The sequence below is a fragment of the Taudactylus pleione genome, unplaced genomic scaffold (genome assembly GCF_031769625.1).
Source record: "Taudactylus pleione unplaced genomic scaffold, aTauple2 ptg000066l, whole genome shotgun sequence".
Classification (NCBI taxonomy): Eukaryota; Metazoa; Chordata; class Amphibia; order Anura; family Myobatrachidae; genus Taudactylus; species Taudactylus pleione.
In genome coordinates, this window is record NW_028284468.1 from 33831067 (window position 1) to 33849109 (window position 18043).

Below are 18043 nucleotides of genomic sequence, written 5' to 3' on the forward strand. Positions count from 1 at the left end.
GGAGAATCTAATCTAGGACGTGCAGCCCTCCCCAACCCCATTCTAGTATAGTGAGCGCCGGGATTCCCAATTTGTCAATTCAGTACTACAAGAATGTTTTGCAATGAAAACTAGTCAAGCTGCTGCATTCAAAATAAATTTCTGATGTAATATTCTGGTTAGGGAATGCCATGAGAAAGGGATTATTGTATGCAGCAATTTAATGCATGTGGTAAAGTTTTTTTTTTTTTTTTTTTCAGTACTCAGGGGCTGATGTATGAAGCTCTGATAAATGATAAATTGGAGAGTGATAACCTACCCGAGACTCTGCTCCCAACTGTCATGTTACAGGCTGTGTTTGAAAAATGACAGTTGGGAGCTGATTGGTTGGTCATTTATCACTCTCCACTTTATCACTTCCCAGAGCTTCATACATATGCCCCACAGTCTGGAGATGTTTCTAGGATGCATTGCTTTGCAATTACAGGTTGAGTCTCCCATTTCCAAATATTCCGAAATACAGAATTTTTTGGCATGACTCAGATAATGAAACCTTTGCTTTTTGATGGTTCAATGTACACAAACTTTGTCTAAGGCACAAATTATTAAAAAATATTGTATAAAATGACCTTCAGGCTGTGTGTATAGGGTGTATATGAAACACAAATTTCATTTCTGTACACAAACTTTGTTTTAGCCACAAAATTATTGAAAATATTGTATAAAATGACCTGCAGGCTGTGTGTATAAGGTGTATATAACACATAAATGCATTCTGTGTGTATATTTGTGTCCTATTCCCAAGATATTTCATTATGGTATGCAATTATTCCAAAATACGGAATATTCCGTTATCCAAAATTCCCCTGGTCCCAAGCGTTTTGGATATGGGAGACTCAACCTGTACTAGCAATAAAGATGTCTGGTATGTAACTTCTGTTAACAGGTGGAAACATTATTAGCGCTTTTTAACGGAAAAAAATAATTGTATCTGTTGTAGGAATGACCATCGACTATTAGCATTAATTGATTGTTTACCACTGATGGCGGAGAGCCAATGGTTCTCTGATATCAATATCAGCCTCTTTTTCCACCGCAGGTGATATATAGAGTTTAACCCTGTCTCTTGTCACGCCACTAAGCCCCAACGTGCCTGACAACAGGATTGCCCATCAATTATGCAAACCATTATTGTCTCTCCATCAATAGTTTCATGCCATCAGTGTTAAGTACCAATGGCACAATCAATGGGCATTCCTAGTTTGTGATGGTGGGATGACATCCAAGATTAAATGACAGAAAAACATTTAGAAAACATTCAGTAACATTAGGCAATATAGATGGTGAAATGAACAATTTAATCCATATCAAGGTGATTCTGGAACCCAAAGGGGGATTTGGTGGAGGTAGTATAGAATACAAAATAGGGATTAGGGCTGAGCTTTCTGAGATTCAAACCAATAACAAAACAGAGAATAGATTTATGCAGAGAGAAGAACACTGAAGGGTTTCATAGGTAGGGTGAAAAGTAAGGTTGTATATTGTCCATAATACCCAGGTAATGGAGCATTTGTGTGAGAAATTAGTTTTAATAGGAGAAAATATGAAATGAATTTCAATAGGGGAAAAACACTAGACGGAGAGGATTACAGAAGTTAATTAAGGCTTAGATCAGTACGGGGTGAACAACTGAATTGTGAGGGGATAGGCCCAGGTAATGTGGAGAGATGAAAGGGTCAAATATATAGAAGATGTCACAGGGTGCAGGTTGTTGCTGGTAAAGAAGATACTATTTCATTTGAGATTTTGTCATTTTTGTCTTTGAAGCAAGAACCTTGGCAGTGATGGTGGTTGGAAGGCTTGTTTGGGAGGATTAAATAAATATATACAAAGGTGGTTCAATAAGTAAGGTACTCAAAAATATTGTAGCAAGAGCTAAACAGACAAGAAATTCCTTTTTTGGGAGCATTAATTGATTAGATATGTTAATGAACGAAATGTGTGAACATATGGTATAAATTAAAACATAACTTTTTATTATTGTTTCATTTAAAATTGTAGGGTATATGGACTCTAAATGATTGAGTCCACCAAAATGTAATTTGGGCCTTAGTCAATGGGAAAATGTAACAATTCACATACAATAATTATAACAGATACACATTTTCTGTTATGTCTTAGTTGATTATCGGTGAAGTTTCATTCAGCGTTATATATAATATATATTGGTATTTGGTAGCAATGGAGAAAAAAAATATTATTTTCTTGCGTTTAGAACACCTGGATTTTAAAACAGATATTTCCCATATGAACCTATTTACCATATACGGTTCATGATAAACAAATCATCAATAGTGTTCGAGTCTCTCAAGTATGTATCGTTTATAAAGCAGTTCAATTCAACGCAATCATAGTATATAGTTCATAGTTCCTTAGATAATAATATATAGAAAATAGCAACCTTCAAGAAGAAAAATTGCAGCCCTTTATCATAGTATCTTGAGCAGATCAGTATATATCAAATCTATGCAAAATATGGGCAGTATCTCATATGTACAAAGGAACGTGGGAAGACCATAATCTTAATGTGCGATTTGAGCATAAGGAGATAGATAGTGAAGGTAGTGAATAGTACAGCACACAGATGTTCTGATACCTTCTGCTTTCCAGCGTCTTCCAAGGAGAGGACGCAGGGTGAGAGAGGTGCCAGTAGCTGTGCTGATAGAAACAACAGTAACGTGAAGACAGTCAACTCACATGCAAGGAGTTAGATGGTCCCTGATATCACAAAGGACATGGCAGAGACCAAATTCGCCATGTGAGGGCTGTATGCACAGAATGAAATACCTGAGAGTAAGTGCCGAGTGAGTTCTCCTATTGCTCCAAGTGAACACTATCCCCGCATGCAGAGCATTGATAGCAGGGGAAGGAGCCAGAATGCGTGTTTCGCCGGGCGGGCTTGATCACCTGGAATCCAGATGATCAAGCCCGACCGACGAAATGCCTCTCGTGTGTAATGTTCTCGATTTCATTCTAATTTCCCGCCAGGCCAGAGCAGGTAGACCACTGATTCCCCTCACGGCCATTAGACTGTTCCTCATATCAGTCATACTGTCCCAACATCAGTTGTGGAGGGGCTGGTGGAAACATTAGCAGCTATAGCCCAAATGCCCTATTGTACTCAAGGTGTTTCTCAAAGTTCAATATCACTATGTTATGGAAACGGTCTGTGCCTTATTCATCTTCTTCGGCTTCCTCACCTTTTATGAAATGGTTTGCTTGGTATGAGTAAGTAATGGACTGTGAGGGGGCCCTGTTGCTTCACAAGCCACTCCTGACTGACCCACTTCCATTTAGCCTGAGTGAAAGCAATTCTCCATAAATTACTTATATTTGTGTTTACTGTACCTTGTTTGCGGTTCTCTGATGTATTTCAATTGATGTCTGTTTACTTTTCATATGTAGAAAAAAAGAAGATGCAGGTGCACACTCTAACATTAGAGTAGTGATAATCCATAATCACTAAGAATACTAATAATCAAAACTTATAAACTCTAATAATGCAGTCCAGCCCCCTCCCTCCTCCCTTCTCCTCTTGAAGGTGAAACTACTTTTGCCGGGACATAATGAACATTCTAGCACCCTGCCCCTGTTAAAACCCGTGCAGTTCCTCTTTCCTGCTTTCTACACTGGTGCTTCTAGCACACAAACTGCTGAATCTCAGTAGTTTATTGTATTAGCCAAGTGTGCTAGACGCACCAGAGCAGAGAGCAACTCCACAAACAGGATAGAGGAACTGCGCATGGCTTGTGATAGGTGCAGGGTGCTAGAATGAAGACTACTGGACAGCTGCAGATGGTGAATGCAGTTCCTGCAAGTAGTCGATGAAGTTTTTTGCTTGATGGAGCTTTCCTTTTGTATGTGTGTTTTGTATGTATGTGGAGGCAATATTTAAGAGTGGAAAGCACCCAAGCACAGTATAACCGGTAACTGTTGGGGTGGGGGTGTCTCAGACATGACTTTATCTGGCTGCATACAAATATTTTGCAGGGACACTTTCAAAACTTAATCTGGATCTACAATTCTGAGAGATCTGGCTCTAATAGCGGTTTATAGTAGGGATTTGTGAATTCTGTGCAGAATTCTGCATTAATACAGACCACAAGCAGTCTGGGACAGGAATGTTGAAGGGATTTGCCAGAAAAGGGTGGAGAAGGTTGGTGAGTGAGGCACATTTGAAAACAATTATGACCTGAGGTTAAAACATGTATTTTAAATGTTTACTTATTTGTGACCATAAAATTTTGGTTTGTACCATTTTATTATACCGTTGCCAGGGCACACACATTGGCTAAACCAACATATTAAAACGTTGACTTAAAATACTGTTCTTTGTTGTGGCATGCGTATTCAATCTCCTCCATGTCTGTCCTGGACCCTCAACAGGAGACCCCTGCCCTGGGTAATCAGTACCTTCACCACCCCCATCTTGGCACCCCAAACCGCAACCCTCATATATGACTTGAGCATGGTTATAATACATCAATTAATTTCAAGAGGAATGACACCTAAAAATAAAAAAGTCTTTAAAGGCCCCCATACACTGTGCGATATGTACCCTGCGATGCGACGGCCGATCCGATGGCCGACATATCGGGCGGTCCCCACACACGGGTTGCCGACCGCCCGATATGCTGGCACCCCCCACCCGCATAGCGCTGCTTGGATACATACATTGCTCCCCCAGATTACCTGAATATGCAGAAAGATCTGGAAGAGCGGTGTACGATCCCATGAGAGCGTGCACTGGCTGATGATATACCCACACACAAAACGATATATCAGCGATATCATTCCAATCCGTCAGATTGGTTGCTATATTGCACCGTGTAGCCTTTTAAGCTGGTATTGCTTGATTCCCTGCAAGATGTTGTTTCTAATCTAGTAAAGCACCTCATTGTAGAAGCATTATTGTGCTGTCATATGTGGCCTGTCATATACAGTAATTATAAAGGTAAAACATACAAATGAGAGTGCATCTGACACCAAAATAAATCTATCTGGAACAAACACAAACTGTAAAAACAGCACACTTTCTTTGTTATGTAGAAATAGAGATGGTGATTATGGAAAGATCAAAAGCAGCTGAAAAATCTTTGTCTATAGTAAAGGAAGAGAACACAACAGATGAAGAGAAGAGTGCAGCGGCTGCTGGGGCACAAGCCAGTGCGAACAGGTAACAAGAATAACAGAACACACCGCACTCAAATAAGAGAGCAATACATGGAATGTGATGAGTAGAACACCATTGTACAGTTTAGAAGACTGACTCTGTAGCAAGACGTAGGACTCTATTGTACAATGCTTTATGGAGGGTAATTAAGTCAAAATACTGGATTTCATTTGATCTCTGCAAAGTTGAGTGCTTGTTTTGTCAAATTTGAGTATGGTCAGTGTGAAGTATAGTACGGTAATAATATATTTCACCCTTCATTCAACACTTTTTGTCACTCATAAGATGACATACACAATATATGGTCCATTGGGGTAAACCAGGCTTTCCACAGCTTACTTCCATTTATTTGTACAAGCACTTCCTAATAACATAGAAAGGCTAACAAATGGTTTGGACCTAGAGTCGGGAACACAGGCTATAGTGGTGTAGAAACAGAGCAGCTCATTCAGACCTGCTCGCTAGATGCGTACGCTCGCACCCAGCGTATGCAAATTTGGCTAAGTGGCAGCATGGCAGGCGATTGCACGGCAAGGCATAAGCACGCCCACTATTTCTCGGCGTGCGATTTCTTTGTGAATGTAGACGCCCACCAGCCTGTCTTAAGATGCCCCCTTGCGCACGTCATCTCCAGGAAGTGTATGGAACCATCGGTACATCGGGTACCATCAGATGCGATCGCAGCACTTGTGGTTGACCATACCCTGCCGCAAGCACGCCGAGCACTTCAGTGTAAAAACAAGCCAGGTGACGTGTACTATGACGCTACCTCTTAATTATCCACGCCTCTGAAACGGCGTTGAGATGCTCAGGCACGCCTGCGTTCACAGCTTCACTCCCTCTTTTCCAATGGCCTGCCCCTATCACCACTCACAAACGGATTCTCCTGTCACTCACTCTGCTGGGCTGTCTATGTGCAACGAGCAACCGATTCCCAATCTCTCGCACTGGTTCACGCACGTGCACTGCGATGATATTATATATGATATTATATATATCAAGATGCCGCGGGCCATCTTGATATATATAATATTATTTGCGGGCCTGGTGCAGGCCACGCCACCTCGGTGTGACGTCACATGGGGCGGGGCCACAATTGCAGGTGATTAGAGCAATGTCCTGAGCTGTAAGGGCAGCGGTGTGACTGTCTTAAGCATCCTAAGGATACTCCAGGCAGCAATGCTGCATAGATTCTGGCTGCAGGGTTCCATCCTACTAGGCACCCTGCTAACCAGATGAGGCTAGCAGAGAAATGCTCAGGAGGGCCAGACCAAATGATTCTGAGGGCCTTATACGGCCCCCGGGCCTGAGTTTCCCCATCTGTGATCTAGTACCTCAGTGTGTTGTCTCTACTGTGTAGAGAGGCGGGGGCTCTCTCACCAGATTTTCTCATTGATCAGAGATACGCTCAGAGCGTCAAATGGCCTGGATACTTCAGACCATGCCGCATCACATGAGTTTCTAGCAGGAGTGGAGTTACTGCACTACAGCCTGTAGACCTGGTGAGAGAAACTCTGTGGTAGAGGCCAGGTTAGTTAAGAGTCCTCTTTGCTTTGTGGTGGAGGTAAACCGTGTCTGGGTAGTGTGGTTGACCATGTGGTCTGTACAGGATGCAGTCAGGAAGCCGATGGTCAAAATGCCGACCGAGGGCTTTCCGACTGTGCAATCCCGACAGGGGACTAATGATAGGCGTCGAAATCCCGACACCTATCATTATCCCTAAGCCGGGAGTCCGATGCCCGACGCCCGTCATACCGAACGAAGGTAAGCTGGGCGGCAAGCGCGGACAGCCGCGGGGGTAGAGGGTTAGGTTACGGGCTCCCGGGGGTGGCTTAGGGTCAGGCTAGGGGAAGGCGGGGTTAGGGTCAGAAAACCCCAGGGGGAGGTTAGGGTTAGACATCCCTCCGGGAGGGTTAGGTTTAGGCTAGGGATGTGCAGGCTCGGATAGGTTCGAGTTTGCACGTGGAGTTCGGATTTTTGCCTCTTTCTGAGTTCTGTTTTTTTGGAGGGAAAAATCCGAACTCCACGTGCAAACTCGAACCTATCCGAGCCTGCACATCCCTAGTTTAGGCTGCTGGAACGACGGGGGGGGGGGGGGGGGGGGCTAGGTTTAGGCACCTACGGGGGGTTTAGGGTTAGGCACTGGGAGGGGAGGATAGGGTTGGGGGGGTAGGGTTAGTGTTACTTACCTTAATTCCCTGTCGGGATCTTCACTGCTGCTGGTCTTCCGACGTCGGTCCAGCGGTATTTCATACCGATCCCGTCTGTACCATGGCGTATATGAGGTGGCCTCTGTTACTAAGTATATATCACAGCCCAAATTTGTGGCAGCGTTATTTATACTGACCAACAGATGGTAATGCAGGCAGGGGTCTGACTCACACCTTGTAGTTAAGTCCAGAGCATATAGGTACACTAGGAAATGTTTATTTTGAATGACCGTATTAAAGTGTATTGATGTCAATATATTTTATTTTATTAGGATAATTATATTATTTAGTGGTTTCACAGATTTCTGTAGTGAATGCCTTAGTGAGGGTTGAAATGTCACTTTTCTCAGTTTTTCTCAAGTTCCAATATCATGTTTATGAGAATTGTTTCTACAATTTGTGTTTTTCACAGACCCTTCCTTGACATGGTGTATAGTACATTGGAATGTTCCGACGACGATTACTACACTCTGTTTGTCTTATGTCTTCTTTATGCCATGTCTCATAATAATGGTAAGTAATGGGAACACAAATAATATGTATTACCTTGTGGTCTACCAGAAGATGCATTGAGATATAGCCTTACTAGTTTCATAGCTATAGTAACGCTTTGTTTTTTTACCATATGAGACCAATACTCTATTTGTGGCCTGTTCTGTACATGCAGAAATTATGTGGTTGACCTGACTCACTGGGACATGTAGTTCCACAGCAGATGCTGGAGAGCCAGTGCCTGTTACTGTGTTGAGAGCAATGTCTGTGCAAAAGCCACAGCACTCTGGTAAGATCACAGCAATCTGTTTGAACACGTCATTTTCTTTTGACCCCCAGCCATAAAAAAATCTATGGGTAAAAGGCCATGTTCAGAGTGAGAGAGCACCAGAAGGAAGACTACAGCAATGAGAGACAGAAGTGGGAAGCTAATACAGTATGCTGTTAATGATCTGTAACAAACACTTTAGGATCTAATTATAAAACTATGCTCTTCCACACAGCTAACGAAGAGACATATATGGTCTTCTCATCAGAATAAGATGACATATCATAGAGAGATGTGAGTGGAGCACTTTCAGTTTAATTCAATTCAATGCAAATTAAATAGCGCTGGGAAGGAGCTCCTGGAGTTATTAAATTCAGCGCGCTATTAAACCCGACTGAAGGATTTCTTCTCGCACCCCTCCTGGGGTGCGAGCAGAAATCCGACAAAACTATTGGAGGAATGCTGATTTCTGCCCTTAGCGCAACGGAAACAGCATGGTGGCAGGCAGTTAAGTCGGAGAATGCAGGTTCTCGCGACTAAACACCATGTTTAAGGAGCGGGAACGGGCATTCTCCGACATAACAGTGCGCTGAATTGAATATCTCCAGGAGCTCCTTCCCGGCGCTATTCAGTTTGCGTTGAATTGAATTGAGCCCATTGAGGACATTGAACAGAGTAGGGCTCAGAATGCTCAGACCAGTAAGCAGATAAGGAGCAGTACCATGCTTGGGTTCTCACATATGCTTTTGTTTTTATACCTTTGTGGACTAAATATGCTTATTCAAGACCATGCAGTCATGCCAAGCAACCACATGTGTGAGAGGCCTATACTCGGCCTGCCAATATAAGACTGGTGGCATTGTGATGGCATGTTATAACTGTTTTGTCACACTTGTCACCCAAAGAGAGAGAAAGTGAGCAATTATTGGGAGAGAAAATAAGATGTGCTGTTACCTGGGTGTCCCACTTTCTTTATTTCACAATAATGGCGCATCTTAGTATGATGTATAGACTGCATTAAGAAATATCTATTTCTATGGGGCATATTTACTAATTATCAGGTTTTAGACCTGATCATTCTTTTTTCTTATCGCCGCTGTTGACGTCAATAAGAAATTATAGATCGCTCAGATGTACAATTAACCGCCACAGACAGGTGTCCCTGTGATGTTTAAGAACTGAAATGGCCAAAAACAGTAATTTCACTTCTCCTTCAGGAGCTGGAGCTGTTCTGCACATGGTCTGTCTGCTGACCATTCATGTGCAGCGGCCAGAACCCTTTCCCGGGATTTTACTGTAATCTAGTACATAGGCTGCAGCTGGTAATGCCATCTTCAAATGGTGTTGGGCCACACTTAGAAAATCCACAGCAGATATTGAGAAAGTCTTGAAACGTTCTGGGGAACTTTGGGGGATGTGCCGCAAATAATATTTGATAAATTTGCCCCTTAACATGAGCAGCCTGGGCACACTTAGGCCCTGATTCAGAGCCGGACGCTCTGACAGAGCGCTCGCTCTGAATCAGGGCCGTCCTCTTTTTTTAGAGCGGCCTCCTGGCCGCTCGCATAGCTGTGTGTGACCACCCACAGCTATAGCGAGCGGCCAAAAAGAAGGTCGTGATGGTCAAGACCATCGCGACCATCAGGCTTGCGACGAGACCCTTGTGGTAGGGTCTCGTTGCCGCAAGCCCTGGAGTGCTTTCGGCTCTATCAGAGCCGAAGGTATTCCCACTGACATCACTTGTGATGTCAATGGGGCCGGCCCCAGACAGTAGACGTTCCCAGAGGAACGCCTCCGTCTGGGCAGCCACGCCTCCAGCATGCCCACCAAAGGGTGCGTGCTGTCACTCACCATCGACAGCACGCCCCCTTTGGTACGAGACCCATAGCGACGGCTTGGCCGTCGCTATCCGGGTCTCATGCATGCGCATGACGGAGGATGCGCACTGGGCCAACATCGACCCGCTTGTGAGCCCTCATCGCTCGCGAGTGGGTCTGAATCAGGGCCCTTAGTGCCTGCCATTTTGTCCGTCTGTTTTGAGAATACATTGTCTTTGTTTCCCCTTTCTATGATCTGAAATATTGCATTTACTACTAAAATAGTATGGCAGGCTCAGGTTCAACTATAAACCATTTCGAGACTATTATTATTATTATTATTAGCCTTTATTTATATGGCGCCAGAAGTGTTCCGCAGCACCTTACATAGTACATTGAAATAATGAGTGAACAAGAAACAAGTAACTTACAGTACATTACTGTGCAGGACAAGGACACGATTTATATACATTGCTGCAATAGCGATTAAAGCACTCACAATAAGCAGCAGGGAGTTGGCAGTGACGTGTTAGGTGCCCTTATGGGGAGTAAAGAGTAGAAGAAAATGTAAAGAGAAGCACATGAGGGAAGAGGTCCCTGCTCATGAGAGCTTACATTCTAAAGACTATTACACTATGGTTCGTAACCTTTTTCTTTGGCCTACAAAATGTTAACACGGTGAAATACTGCGATAAAACCATGCTGCTTTTGCCATCAGTATATCACAGATTAACTTCTGCCTTTTGCCAAACATAGTAGAAAATGTAGTATTCCCATGAAACACATGCCTCTTAGGGGTATATTTACTAAAGTGCGGGTTTTTAGAAGTGTAATGCTGGGTACACACGGGCTGATCTGTTCAGCAAACGATATCGCTGAACGATCTCCCTTGAAATTCCCGGTGTGCTGGATGATCGATCTCATTCATCCACACACCAAAGATATCATCAACGACCAACGATCGTTCTCCCATATGGAAAATGAAAGATATTGTAAAGGTTTTCCTGTATGCATGGACGATGGTTGATATAGTTATCGTCCAGCAGGAGCGCACATCATGGTCGTTCATTGCATACACTCCGAATGATATGAACAATATCATTCAAATATGCACCTTAAAGGTACGTACACACTAGACTATATGCTCCCTGAGCGATATCGTCTAGTGTGTCCCCGGCAGGGTGTGCTCAATGTCGTTCATGACATTGAGCACACCCGCTGAACGATATCATTAACGATATCGTTCAGCGCCGGGCTCTCTTCCCCCTTTCCATAACATGCAGCAACCTGACGACATCGTCAGGTTGGCCTGCATGTTAACCCGATGAACTATGATGACGAACGACCCGCGGGAATGCGCGTTGTCGTTATCATTCATCGCTTTTGTGATAAAAATGGATGATAAAGTGGACGACTGAACGATAACGATATCGGGCCCTACTCACAAGCTACCACGTGAAATAAAAATAAAATATTCCAAAACCTTTTTAAAAGCAAAACTAGAACAAAATAGAAATTGATACATTTTGAAAAGTAATTTATTACAGCTCCCAGCAGCCTTTGCTGCTGGGAGACAGTCATAATCGAATACAGTTGAACCTGCTGCAGCAACCATGCTGGCAGAGCCAATCCATGACAGCACGATAAGAAAGCTGGAGATAGAAGGGCTTGGAAGAGAGGAGAGTGCAAGTATGACAGCTGTAGGAAAGGAGATTGTATTGAGGGGGAGCGCTATGAAGAAGGAGGATCAGTGCTAGAGTGGGATTGAGAAGCATATTGGAGGGGAATGCTCAGGAAATATGAACTGAAGCAAGTTTGATAAGAGAGCAGTGACATTGTGAAAAGCAGGTAAATGTTATATATAGACAAAGAGAGAGCGTTTCCCCCGCACTGAATAAGAAGGGTTTTACCTTACCACCAGTGTTGTAAATATGTGTGGAAATTGCCATGAAAACGTTATCAATAGGTCTAATAAGTACAAAATATTTTGTGTGCGGCCCTCAGCTTACTAATTCTTGTACAGTGACCCTTTAATCAAAAGTATTTGGAATAATTTGTTTTGAGTAACGGCCTGACAGGTTGGTGAGTACTGGAATAAATGTATGAAACTGTGGCGGTAGTATCATATTATAGTAATGATTTTCCATTCCCAGGACAATTTTGCGGGAAGTTGAATGGTGCATATTCTAGACAAATTTTGGTCAAAAACCAAAGATGTTGCAATAGCAAAACTGGAGTAGCTTAAAATATAGATGAGCTTGGCTGACCCATTTGAAGTCATGACCTTAATCCCATAAAATGTGTAGGAAGACTTCAAACTTGTTGTCCAGCTTGGGCAATTTTGCTATGAGTTCAATTTGACTTATCCAAGAGAGAGACGAGTTGTAATAGTTGTTGCCAGAGGTGTTTAAGCTAAGTATTGATTGAGGTTTTTTTTTTAATTCTTTCTAGCTAAAGGTTATTATTCTGAAGATGAATGTATGAAAATGTGCAATTCAAAAAAATAATTATTACAGGTTGAGGAAAAAAATGATAGTGCTGAATGCACCTAACTTGAAGGGTACAATGCCTTCAAATAGCAAAGTAAAGCGTGTTAGCCAACATACGATAAATAGTCTTAAGGATATGTATACCCTGGCATTAAAATTGTATGTTTGAAAAAAGCATTAATGCTCAGTAAGTGCTTGTAAACTGATTTGAAATGATAAATCACACTCTTCATGAGATTTATATCTACATACTTTTGCATGCAATCAACTAGAGTTGCTCTTTGGTGCCTTATTTCGAACATTTGTTGTGTTTTACTTCTTTGTAGTTCAAAACTTCCTTGCATATCAACATTTTAGATGCAATTAAGAAGCACGAGTGTGTTTCCACATGTTTGTTTTTAGAAAGATAACTTCCTGTTTTGTTACAAATGCATGTTTAAAAAGCACATATTATATTCCAGACATGAATACTGTATGCAGTATTTACAATATATTTGCTGTTATCATTTATTTGGACAGCAATGCTGTGCAAATTCTATATACTATTCACCACAGTCCTTGCCGTAGTGGAGCCCTAACATTGTGTGCTTGATTTGTGAGGAAACCAGATAACCCAGAGGAAACCCTAGCAAACAGGAGAGCATTCAAACTCTACACAGATAGGGCCCTAGATGAGCACATGACTCCAGCGTTGTGAGGCAACAATGCTAACCTCTGCATCCACCTGCTGTCCATTGTTTCTAGATTAGCTAGACGACAACCTAACCTCATGAATAATTAATAACTTTTAGAAGACTTCCTGTTACATTCCTGATTTACCGGAGATTGTGTCAGTCTGGAAAAACCCCTAAACTATTTCTAAGTGAAGTTGTAGTTCCTATTGTGTTGGTAATAATTAGTAGTACTCAGACCAGAGCTGTGCTTCCTCTATTTACATTAAGTACATGGTACAGAAGGTACATTGACAGAACTTGTGAAATTAGGCAATTTCATTATATACGCTTGTATAAAACTACAGAACACAAGTTGTGGACTGCCATATGGGTGGTGTCACGCACTGGCATTCTAATGATAATAGGAACTCTCATTGCCTGCCAATAACCACGCTGTGTAGTGTTGCATGCAGTGTTTTTGGAGTATAATTGCTCCAGTGTGATGGGGGTGAGGATTACCCATTCACTTCAGTAGTTTAGCATAGAGGGGTTTGAGCACCATGTTAAAGGTGTTTGAGCACCATGTTAATACTGCTAGTGCTAGCATTCCCAGCACATGTATGACCTCATCCACGTAACCTCTACTGCAATAATGTCTCTGTATCCACTCCCTTTATTTTTGTTGACAGGAATAGATCCCGCTAAATTGGAAAACATACAGTTGTCTTTGCATCCAGCAAAGGAAATCCGTACCTACAACCATGTGTTAGTAGAAAGGTTAATAAGGATAATGAACCAAGCGGCGCATCCAGGTAGGGGACTTGTCTTGATGCTGTATTGCACATACTGTTCTGCTATGGAGATAATTAGCAGGCTTCTATGTCCCTTTTTGTTTTTTATAATATATTTTATCATTCCTAATATAGAAGTTACATAGGTTTTTGAGGTCTTGTGTATTGAGGTAAATGGCATCTGATTTTCCTTCACACCTTTACTAGTCTCTTAGAGGAGTTCCTCCATCCTATACATCAGTACTCACTCCCTGTAATGAATGTTGTATTCATTCTCCACAGTTGAATTAATAACTTTTTATGAAGGTGTTAGTATAAAGCTGGGTGAAGACTAAACGACATATGTACACAGCGATGCGAATGGCGGTACCCCATCGTCGGGCCGACATATCGGGTTGCTGGTACACACTAGACGATCTGGCGCCCAACATGTGGGCCCCTGCCGCATGCCCGCTGCATGGGGTTGTCAGCCGCGTCGTCAGGTTGAGCTGCATGCAGGGTCGATCTGATTATGTGGGTGAAGACCCCATAGGAGCGCGCACCGTACAACATTGTGGGTACACACTAGACAATTTTAAGGCTTTGTCTTTCCAATCCATCGCTCACTAATGTGTACCCAGCTTACTCTCTGGAGTAATAAGAATGTTATCACCATCTCCAGTGGAGGTGAGCAAGAGACTATAGAAATTATAAACAACCGTATTTAAAAATATCTTTGTAATAATAACATAATTAAAATTAATAATTTTTGCTCTTAATGTAAAAGCTACATGGTCATTATGTAGCCAACAAAAATAGATATATGGGCCCGTATTCAATTAGAGGCGAAAAGCGCCGTTTGGCGAAAAATTTCCGCAGATTCGGATTTTCGACCTGTTTTCAAGGTATCTCCATATTCAATTCCAGGACGATTTTGTCTAAGCGGAAACTTAATGCAATGTAATAAGTGAAAAAGATTTGCCTATGAATAGCAGGTGAAAAGAAGTGCAAAATCTTTATTTTGGGGTGCAAATGTGGGGAAACCACCCAGAACCTTTGGGTCAGCCCTCCAAAGGACAAATCCGCAAAAAATAAATAAAAAAATAATTCCCTCATACACCCTAAAAAAGTACTTTCGCTTTGGGGGCAAAAAAGTAAAAAATGGTGGGACAACTATAAAAGCTAGCGAAATAGACTTCTTGGGGTGCTGTAAGAAAGGACCAAGTGTTTTTGCAATTGCTAGCACCCATTTTCAAGTACCCCAAATTTGACTGGACTACTTATTTTCACCAAAAAATACTGCTTTATGCCATTCTTCACCACTTATGCAAAGACGCTAATAAGAAGCAATTTAAACTACTTAAGTACCCCAAACACTTTTATTAGGGCTATTAGTACACATCTACATTGATTCCCTATGTTAGTGCATCTTTTTTTGGGGTACAGACTGATTTCCCCACTTGTGACAGTACTTTCCACCTGTTCTGCATTTTCCGCTTTCCGATTTTCGCGTGCTTTGGAATAGGGCGAAAAGCGGGGATGCACACGAAAAGTTTTCGCGTCTGAAACTGGCGATCTAGGCAGAAAGTCGGACAGGCGAAACCTTTCCAACTTTTTTGAGTCTAATTGAATACGGCCCATAGTTGTCTATAGGTGTAGCAAGCAATCTGTCACTGCATACGACATGCAGATTAGTTTATACATGCGTAATGTTAAGCACTAAACTATTCAAAAACCTTTGCTTATAATGCCATGATTAACTGCATAATCAGACGCTGGTGGTAATAATTAAAGACAATATTTTAAATGAATCATTTGGCAACATCGTTTGTTTAAGTGGAGATAACTGTCAGTCACTTGCAAAAAATACACCTGGTTGAATGCTGGAGAACTGCTAATGACTGACAGTTGCCTCCTCTAAGACCAATTATTCTGCCGATTTATTAATTGAAACAAACTAGAAAAAAGTTACCCATGTGCTGTATACTGTTCAATCACAGGAATTGCGTAATATGATTACAGTGCCATCTGGAGTCCTAAAATGTGTTAGAGGGATTTTCAATATTATGCATTTGATGATAGATATTTCCTGAAAGTAGCAGATTAACTAAATCACCTGGCATTCAAAGACTTTCAGCATCTGTACTTGTTTGGGTTACAAAATGACTTATGTTCACGTTCAGCCTTTCATACACAAAAACTGTAGTTGTTCCAGAATGAGGTTATAACCCTCTTTGATGCATAGTCGAATTTGCCTTAAAGGGGCGGGTGGTGGAGTAACTCTTGACATTTTTCCAGTCTGACGCCTTCCTGCAGCAACATACTATGCTGTTTTATTAATGGCTGTAGCCCAGTATATTTAATTTGTTAGGAAAATGTTCATACCTCTGTTATTTTACAGTATTCGCCAATGACCATTCTTTTGAGAGTATCCCACAGTTTCACCACACTTGCATTGAAGATCCATTTTCACAGCTCGACATTAAATATTTTCCAGCCACATTGGAGAGGCTCTGTGCCCTCATTAAGGACCATTAATGTATTTCTTCCATACCCCCATTTAGTTGCTCTTCTTGTCATTGTCTATAGAAGGACATTCTATTTTGTGAATTGGTACCCAAAATTTACTGTTTTTTTTTTCTCAAGGTGCCTTTATAAAGAGGCAAAGTGACACTTTTTTATCTACAGTTTATGCCCATGTTAATACATGATATCTGCTGGCTCCGGATGTAGCAGATGGGCATTGCTATGTTGTACAGTTATGCCTAGATCTTACTCCATCATAGGTTTACCCAATAGGGTTCCAACTAAAGTGTAAGCTGCATGGATATTTCTAGCACCAGAATGCATAACTTTACATTTATCTTCAGTCTACTCTATTACTGTTCAATCTCTCAACTAATCTATTTTTTATCTGGACACAAAGCGAACCCACTATTAATCTGAACTTCAACATCATTTACAAACACAGAGAACATAAATGGTCTCAAGACAGAACTTTGTGGCTCGCCTTTTATATCCTAAGTCTAGTTAGAATACGAACCAATTTACTACTCTTATCACATCATTTTTATGTCGCTTTAATTATCCTATTTTACAGAACCAATGGTTCTTGAATAGATACATTAAGTGCTTATTTGGCCTAGTGTGAAGTGGGTGATTGGTCTTTTATAAATCCAGTGTTGGCTGTTGCTGATTGTTATTTTCTAGAATATATTCTTGAATGTTTTCCAGTTTCAGGTGATAATCTTATTGGTATTAATGAAACAGATAGAGACTCGGTTAATGTTTGTATACAGTTACCACCTTATGTATTTTTCAATCAATTGGTACCATAAAGGTTTGCGGAAATGTAATTAAAAATTAGAAATCATGGTTTGGAAATAACGGAGCAAAGTTTTTTGAGGACACTGGGATGTAAACCATCTGGTCCAGTTGTTTTATTCACATCTGCTATGTATTAAATTTATCACAAGAGATTTTCTTTTTTTTTGTTCTTCCAAATGTTATTTATTAGGCATAGCAAAAATAAAATCCCTGACCGGACATTTAAGACTCTTTTTAGATAAGATGACTTTTTAACCGAAAGTACTTGTTTTGCATTTCCAACAAAAGTGGGTGACATCCCATGATAACATAGTTTATTAGGGTGTCAGGGAACCCAATAAGTATCCCTGATTTGACTCAACCTAAATATGAGCTAATAACTGTATTAACTGGACTGGTACTACTCTAGTGTCAGGACTGTCATTACACAGATCCCCAAGTCCTGATGTAGTGAGTGCAGAGCCTAATATAATACTCTCAATGAATATTGTTTCACCCTGCCCGATATACCATACACGTCTCTTTCCTGCCACCATCCAAAATACCAAGGAGCCACATGTACCTGCGACACAAACCAGCACTCAGTTAGTTGGTCTTCCCCTGCTTCTAGCAATCAATAATAGTTATAGTATAATCTTAGTGATCTAATAGCTTCTTCAAAGAGTGGGTTCTGGAGCGTATGGGAAATTAGACTAATAAAGGAACACTTTATTTACAAAAAAAAAGTACAATGCTTTGTTACAGAAATTATATAAATAAAAAGGGTTACAGATTACATACAGATGTGTCCTGATACATCACTGCT

The 18043-nt window shown here is 41.4% G+C and overlaps 1 protein-coding gene across 6 annotated transcripts in view; it reads left to right on the forward strand.

Moving 5' to 3' along the window:
• The window catches only part of CLEC16A (C-type lectin domain containing 16A), a 437038-nt gene that overhangs the window by 140543 nt on the left and 278452 nt on the right, over window positions 1-18043 (forward strand). For 5 of the 6 annotated variants that reach the window (XM_088466921.1, XM_088466922.1, XM_088466917.1 and 2 more), the window contains exons 11-13: window positions 5089-5215; window positions 7835-7935; window positions 13831-13953. In XM_088466921.1, the coding sequence (XP_088323047.1) occupies window positions 5089-5215; window positions 7835-7935; window positions 13831-13953 (351 nt within the window). The remainder of the gene's footprint in view (window positions 1-5088; window positions 5216-7834; window positions 7936-13830; window positions 13954-18043) is intronic. The other variant, XM_088466918.1, reaches the window with a different exon arrangement.